General features: G+C 53.1%; 1 protein-coding gene across 1 annotated transcript in view; it reads right to left on the bottom strand.

The window, feature by feature from the left end:
• Nucleotides 1-7407, bottom strand: part of GGA2 (golgi associated, gamma adaptin ear containing, ARF binding protein 2) — a 23457-nt gene that overhangs the window by 12749 nt on the left and 3301 nt on the right. Inside the window, exons 4-8 of the mRNA XM_019512797.1 lie at nt 6853-6976; nt 5103-5206; nt 4528-4608; nt 2336-2473; nt 1648-1729 (exon numbers count right to left, since the gene is read on the bottom strand). Coding sequence (XP_019368342.1) covers nt 1648-1729; nt 2336-2473; nt 4528-4608; nt 5103-5206; nt 6853-6976 — 529 coding nt within the window. The remainder of the gene's footprint in view (nt 1-1647; nt 1730-2335; nt 2474-4527; nt 4609-5102; nt 5207-6852; nt 6977-7407) is intronic.

Here is a 7407-nt window from a genome sequence, read left to right as displayed (position 1 = left end):
CTAGTCTAAAGAAAACCCAATTCCTCCCCTTTCCTCATCAGTCGCACAGTATGACCCACTTATCATTCCTGATGCTTCAGCATGTCCGGAGTTTTAAAGGGTGCTGCCAGAGCTGGACAGCATCCAGTAGGGCCTCGGCGGGACTGAATACAGGGAAAAACTGTCCTGTGCCCCACATGCAACTCTCCTGGGAATGCATCCGGAGTGAGACAGGCCTTTCCTGCAGCAACACCACGCTGTTGGCTCATATTGATGGCAGGAGCCACGGTAAGCCCCAGATCTCTCTGTGCTATGGCAACCTAGCCAGTACCCGCCATTTCACACTTAACTTCTCCGCTCTTGGTGAGCACTTCACACTTGTCTCTACCAAGTTTCTCTCTTGATTTTAGATCCTCCCTCCAGGTTAGAATCAGAGTCATAGAAAAGGAGGATGTCAGGAGGTCGCATCTAGTCCAACCCCCTGCTCAAAGTAGGACCAGCCCTAACTACATCATCCCAACCAAGGCTTTGTCTACCTGGGTCTTAAAAACCTCCAAGGATGGAGACTCCCCCACCTGCCAAGGTGGTCAGGATAATTTTGAATTCTCATCCTGTCCTTCCGAGTACTTGCAAACCTACCCCACCCCTAACACTGCCATTCTGTGGCTGCACAATCACAGACCCAATGGGCCCCGACTGAGCTGCCAGGGGCACGATGCTGGCTGTGCTCTTGCTCAGGGTCTCTGTACGTTTGGGCAGGCCTCAAAGCATGTGTTCACATTGGTCTTCAAGGTTATTGTGGCAATCACAAGGCCCAGAAACACTGTGGTTAGACACGGAGAGAGAGACTGGACCACAGTCCTGTAGGAAGGGCTGAGTCCCGTAGCTGTGGAAGGCTGGCACTGTAGTTGCTCCCTGACAGGGAACGAGATGGGAGGTGAGGGGGGCAAGGGTGTGCCAGGGAAAGCAGATCTTCCTGAAGGCTAGAACTCAGCAGGATGCCCTGTGCACCAGTGTCATGGCCCAGAGCCATCCTGGCTGGAGGGAACCAGGTGTCCTTGAGTGACTAAGGACCCTACTGAGCATTAACTGTGTGCTCCAGACAGAAAAACCAGACTGCACCAGAGAAACCTTGTGACAAGGCTACTGAGCTTGACCTGGACGCGAGAGCCTGGGAGGTTTCCCACTGGTGACACTGCCCCTGCCTCTACCCTGGGATAGTGCTAGCTGCCACTCCTGCAAAGGGCAGGAAAGGATGCTGAAGAATGTCTGTACTGCAGAAGGAAAGCCCCAGAGAGATGCAAGTCCATACTACCTCAGGCCTGCTTATATCTCTGGATAGGCATTTGGTGGGTCTCTGGCCATTGTTTTTTGTCATGTGTCCCTTTAAGCTGCTGCTTTTGTTGTTAAGATCTGCTTAGATCTGAGTGCAAGGAAAGCGCTGGGTGCAGGGGCTTGCAGGTATGGGCACACTGCAGAGACGTGGGGCAGATGGTCCATCTGGGGACCGTACAGACCCACTGTGCGGACACAAGGACCCCTGCTCCTCCCACCTAGGGGCACCATCCCAGGGACAGGGATGCACCACTGGGCAGTCTCCTGACTGGAGAGCAGGAGGGGGAGCCCAGGAGCAGGAGGGGGCTGGCATCACATTCTGTTGAACTTTACCCAAAGCCTCATCATTGTCCACAGTCTCGCTGGCCAGGCGAAAGAGCAGGGGCCGGAGCTTCTCACAGTGTTCAGACAGGTCCTGGGGAAGAAAGCACAGGCCATCAGGTGTTGGCCTAGCACGGCCCAGCCTCAGATCACTGCACTTGACCCCTGCAGCTGCAAACGCAAACTGTGTGGAAAGCAGAGGCGAGCCATCGCTTCCTGCACCAGGCCAGACAAAAGCTCTGTTGGCGCTGGGCCATGAGCTGCAAGGACAGGGACTGGGGGAAGGGGCTTCCCATCCCACCACCCTCAGCCCCCTGATGGGGTCCTGCAGCATAGCACTGTGTGTGGCCACCAACAGACATGACAAGGAATCAGGCATATCCGAGTACTCAGCACACAGCACGTTCACAGGCACCGACCACTGCCAAGAGAAGCAAGCATGCACTTTGCAGCTGTCTGCAGGAGAGGTCAGAGGCCTGTCAGCTGCGAGAACACCTGATCCATCTCACACAGCTGGACTGGAGGAACCCCCCACGTGGCAGGACCCCCCAGCATGCGGGGGCCATTCTCCAGCTGCCCACAACAATCTAGCACAGGCTTAAGCTGACAGATGGACACGACGGGCAGCTCCACCCCCAGCCCTGCTCAGTCACTGGCTCTGAACACCCCAGGAGCCTGGGCAGGAGGAGCAGCAGCTCACCTGCAGCCTCCCCAGGTCGGGTGCAGAGAGCTGTCGCCGCCGGTATTGCGCGAGCAGCTCCTCCAGAAGCCGGACGCTCTCGCGGACATCATCAAGGGTGTTCAGCCGCTTGGACACCTTGGCTGATTTCTCCTGTTCCTGTGATATGAGGCACGATAGGGCAGGGTGGGAAAAGGTGCCTGGCTATGCTAACTGGGATGTGCTCGGTGCACTACTCAGCCAGCACTTCCCCCGGGGGGGCTTCATAGGAGAGAAAACCATAGGGAAACACTAGGCCTGTGCGAGTCGGCAGCTATTCTATCTGGCTTTGGATCTGGCTGCTTCAGATGGCTGTGATCCGATCCAGAGCTCCGGACCATGTTCCCACTTCAATCTGGCCGAAGCAGCTCTGAAACTTTGGAGCCACCTTGGATCCGGCCATAGGGTATAACGGGGGGGATCAATGAAATATCTATAACTTTGTTGTTTTTTTGTGTGATTTGGATGAAACGTGCAGGGGTGGTAGCCTCTGCTGAGAGCATGAAGCCTGCCAAGTGTCAAGAAGATCGGTGTAGGAGTTTTGGGGGAACTGCACCTCAGGCTGCTGACAAGCAGAACTCGTGCCATGGGTGATACTGGATGCACTAAGGCACGGCAGGATGACAGCTGCAGGGGTGGTGGCCCCTGCCAACTGTGGGGAAGATCGGTGCAGGGCTTCTGGGTTCTGGGGCCCTGCACCTCTAGCTGCTGACAGGCAAGACTTGTGACATGGGTGCTTGTGGGACTAACTGTGTCTGTCTTGGGGCAGTTGATTGTCTCTAGTGATTCTTTACTCTCCTTAGTTTGTGGTTTTGTAGGTGTTAATTGTTGCTCGTTAACACCTACAAAACCAAGACTAAAGGAGAGGAAAGAATCACTACAGACAATCAACTGCCTCAAGACAGACAGTCAGTCCCACAAGCACCTAGTTTTGTCTGTCAGCAGCTCAGGGTGCTGACAGACAAACCCAGAACCCAGAAGCCCTGCACCGATCTCCTCCACAGCTGGCAGGCGTCGTGGCCACAGCACGGGCCACCACCCCTGCAGCTGTCACCCTGGTGCGTCTTAACACACACAGGGTCACTCATGGCATCAGTTTTGCCTGTCAGCAGCTTGAGGTGCAGTTCCCCCCAAACCCCTGCATTTATCTCCTTGAAACTTGGCAGGCTTTGTGGCCTCAGCAGAGGCTACCACCCCTGCAAGTTTCATCCAAATCACACAAAAAACAACAAAGTTATAGATATTTCTTTGATTCCCCATTATACCCTATGGCTGGATCTCCAAGGCGGCTCCGAAGCAGTTTGGAAGTTCCGAACCACTTCGGTAAAGCCTAACAAAGCCAGTACTTCGATCTGGGCATGCTGCTTCAGACGCCAAAGCATCCGAAGCTTCTCCAGATCTGAAGCATGGTCTGAAGCCTCACACAGCCCTAAGAAACACTATCAAATATAACCATACGCACAGCCTGCGAGCAACACAGACCTGCCAAGAGCCAGCCTGGGGCACATGGCAGGGGTTAACTGATTCTGTGGGACACACGAGGTTCATGCCAGCCACTATGCAGGGTGACAGGGCGCGAGATCCCCCCATGGGGCCCAGCCTAGCCCAGTAAGGAGCCTGGCTGCTCCGCTAGTGGAGAGGTTCATCCTCCCCCTGCCCCATCTCACCCCAGGAGCTGGTGGGATTTTGCTCAAACATCACCCACACAGTAAACACCCTCTCCAGCCAGTGCTAAGACCAGGCAGGTGCTTGTCAGCTCGAAGGGAAAACCCAAGCAAAAGCCTGGGACATCACAGCAGGTCTTCTGGCACCTGTCCTGAAAGCAACACAGCTCAGTGCTTGGGGCAGTGCAGCTGTCACTCTGGGCACCCTTGGCAGGGAAAGTTTACTACTGAAATGTTATTGATACCAGGTCTCCTTCCGAGGAGCAGCTCAGCAGTTCCCACCTCCTGGATGTACGTGCTGCCTCCTGTTCTACTGGGACAGACTTCCCTGCCAGGCTCCCATTCCTCCCCTGGTTTCTTTCCCACCAGGTCCCAATGCAGCAGCAGCAGCGATGATACAGATGGTGCCAAGGAAGCTGCCTGTCCTCCTCAGCCTGTCTCTCCTCCCCACCTGCCAACAGCATAGCTCCCGGTGCAGGCAGGCAGCTGTTAGCCTCTCCCACTGCCTACCTCTTTAATCATGCTCTTGATCAGCCTGTTGGCAGCCTGCAGGTCCTCGGGGTGGCTGCTCTTCAGAAGTCTGGCTAAGAGCTGTTGAGCAGAAACCATTAAAGAACAGCATGAGCAACAGCCCCCAGGTGCTATGCTACAGCCACTTAGCACAAACACAGATGTGTAAAGCTGCTACAGCTGGCAGTAGCCCTGCAACACATGGGCTCTGACTCACTGCCTGATCAGGATCCCGTGACTGCCTTGCACTGGTCACAGCAAGGGCAAACTGCCAGCAACAGGAACTACTACGGGCCTGACCACCCACTGTCAGACCCAGTCTGTCTGTCAGTCTCCCCTTCTCGCTCTCCTGTTCCAACATGGATACATAATTAAATGGGGACAGAGACACTGCTCCTACAAACCTCAAAACAGCTCCAGCAAGAGGAAATAAGAGCCCCACCAACACAGCCAACAGTCGGGGTCGGTGCTTGGCATGGGGGAGAATAGCAGAGCAGAGACTTCCATGAGTTCCCAACCCTGGGCTCTCACAAGCAGACTCTGCCTGTCCACCTCCTTCACCACCTGAGATTTACCTTGGACTTCTCTTCATCAACATCAAAAATGGAATTTTTAGGTCGCGGCGATGGAGGGGGTAAGATTTTGTCTTCCAGCAGTTTGGGGTCTTGTTTAACGAGCCCTGAAACAGGTAACAAAGAGAATGACATTCTAATGGCTTCCAAAAACTAGGGCTATTTAGCCTGGAGAAGAGAAGACTGAGGGGATTTGGTAACAGTCTTGAAACACCTGCAGGATGACTGAAGAGAGGATGGAGATGGACTTTTCTCTGTGGCTGTCAGGGATAGACAGGATTAGGAGTAATGGTCTCAAGCTGCAGCAGGGGAAATTTAGGTTGGAGATGAAAAGAAACTTCTTGACTATGAAGGTGGCCAAGCATTGGAACAGGCACCAAGAGAAGTTGTAGATTCTCCAAGCTTGGAAGTTTTCAAGAGTAGTTGATACGTTGGAGGGCAGGGCTAGGATTCAGAGTGACCTAGACAAATTGGAGGACTGGGCCAAAAGAAATCTCATGAGGTTCAACAGGGACAAATGAGAAGTCCTGCACTCAGGACAGAGCAATCCCCTGCACTGGGACAGGCTTGGGGATGACTGGCTGGGCAGCAGCTCTGCAGAAAAGGACCTGGGGGTGACAGTGGACAAGAAGCTGAATATGAGGCAGCAGTGTGCCCTTGTTGCCAAAAAGGCTACCAGTATCCTGGGCTGCATTGGTAGGAGCGTTGCCAGCAGATCGAAGGAAGTTATTCTTCCCCTCTGTTCAGCACTGGGGAGGCCACATCTGGAGTCCTGTGTCCAGTTTTGGGCCCCCCACTACAGAAGGGATGTGGACACATTGGAGAGAGTCCAGCAGAAGGCAACAAAAATGGTTTGGGGTGCTGGGGGACAGGACTGGTGAGGAGAGGCTGAGGGAACTGGACAATTTAGTTTGGAGAAGAGAAGGCTGAGGGGGAATGAATAGCAGCCTTCACCTCCCTGCAGGGGGGCTGCAAAGAGGATGAAGCTGGACTGTTCTCCGTGGGGGCTGACGACAGGACAAGGAGCAATGGGCCCAAGTTGCAGCAAGGGAAGTTGAGGTTGGATATTAGGAAGAATTTTCTCACTAGGAGGGTGAAGCACTGGAACAGGTTACCTAGAGAGATGGTGGAGTCTCCCTCTTGGAGGTGTTTAAGACCCAGGTAGACAAAGCCTTAACTGGGATGATCTAATTGGGGCAGGTCCTGCTTTGAGCAGGGGGTTGGACTAGATGCGACTTCCTGAGGTCCCTTCAACCCTCATTTTCTATGATTCTGTAACCCCCACCTCTTCACACATGATGGGCTGAACCCATTGGCGCAGTGTTCCTGTTACACCTGCCAAGCATGCTTGTCGCTGGACCGGCGGGCCAACAAAGAGGCAAATACTTGTGCTTAGGTGAGACCGTGCAGGCAACAAACTTCCTGTAGTAGGACTTTGGGGCAGAGGTACACAGCTTGGGCAGACACCAGCGGCTGAAGGCCTTAATTCCCACAGCCTTCCAGGGGAAGACAGGCACCTAAGTCCCTTGTGTTCTCTGCATACATGCTCCCAGCAAGCACCTCACCAGATCTCTAGGTGCCTCCAGACTGTTACAGATCTAGTGCTTCACCCTCATTCCCCGCACACCAAGACCACTATGGGAAAAGCTGAATCATGCTGGAAAGGCTTTCAAAGTCACTAGTCAGCTCTCTGTGGTTTGGAGCCACGTGGCTTTGAAGGGGGAAAAAGGAAACTGAAATAACAGAACTCAACCTTGTTTCTTCAGCATCTGATAAGCATCCCGGATTTTAACTTCCTGAGGAAACCAAACCGTCCAACTGAACATTATTTCTATGACTCTCGATTTGACCTTTTCTGATGACCAGCTTCCAAAATACTAAAAACAAAAAGGAAAGTGGTTACAACCAAAGGGTTTTGGCTTCAGCCCCAGAACATTCAGGCACAGAGCCGGTGTTGGTGATGGGTTCCCGATGCATTATTTATGGTGCTGCTAGTTACAAACCCTACAATTGATTAAAGCATTTGTAGTGATGTGTTTAATTACAGACTCTCTTATTAAACATATAATAAATAATATACCCCAAGAAATAGTGACGGTGCTGTCTGACCAGCTCCGAGCAGGGAAGAGAAAAGCCAAAGGAGCAATCCCCTTCATTTGTTTTGCTTTTAATTACACTGAAAACAGTTTCCTGCTTGTACTTAAACATTACCTGAATTGTTTCCAACCCAAACAGTACAGCCAGATCTAGGAGTGGAAGAGACTGAGCACGGAGCAGAAAGAGAAGCAAAAGGGGGGGGGGGGTAGCG

The sequence above is a fragment of the Gavialis gangeticus genome, unplaced genomic scaffold (genome assembly GCF_001723915.1).
Source record: "Gavialis gangeticus isolate Ggan-Ray unplaced genomic scaffold, GavGan_comp1, whole genome shotgun sequence".
NCBI lineage: Eukaryota > Metazoa > Chordata > Crocodylia > Gavialidae > Gavialis > Gavialis gangeticus.
This window is presented reverse-complemented; position numbering and strand designations above follow the sequence as displayed.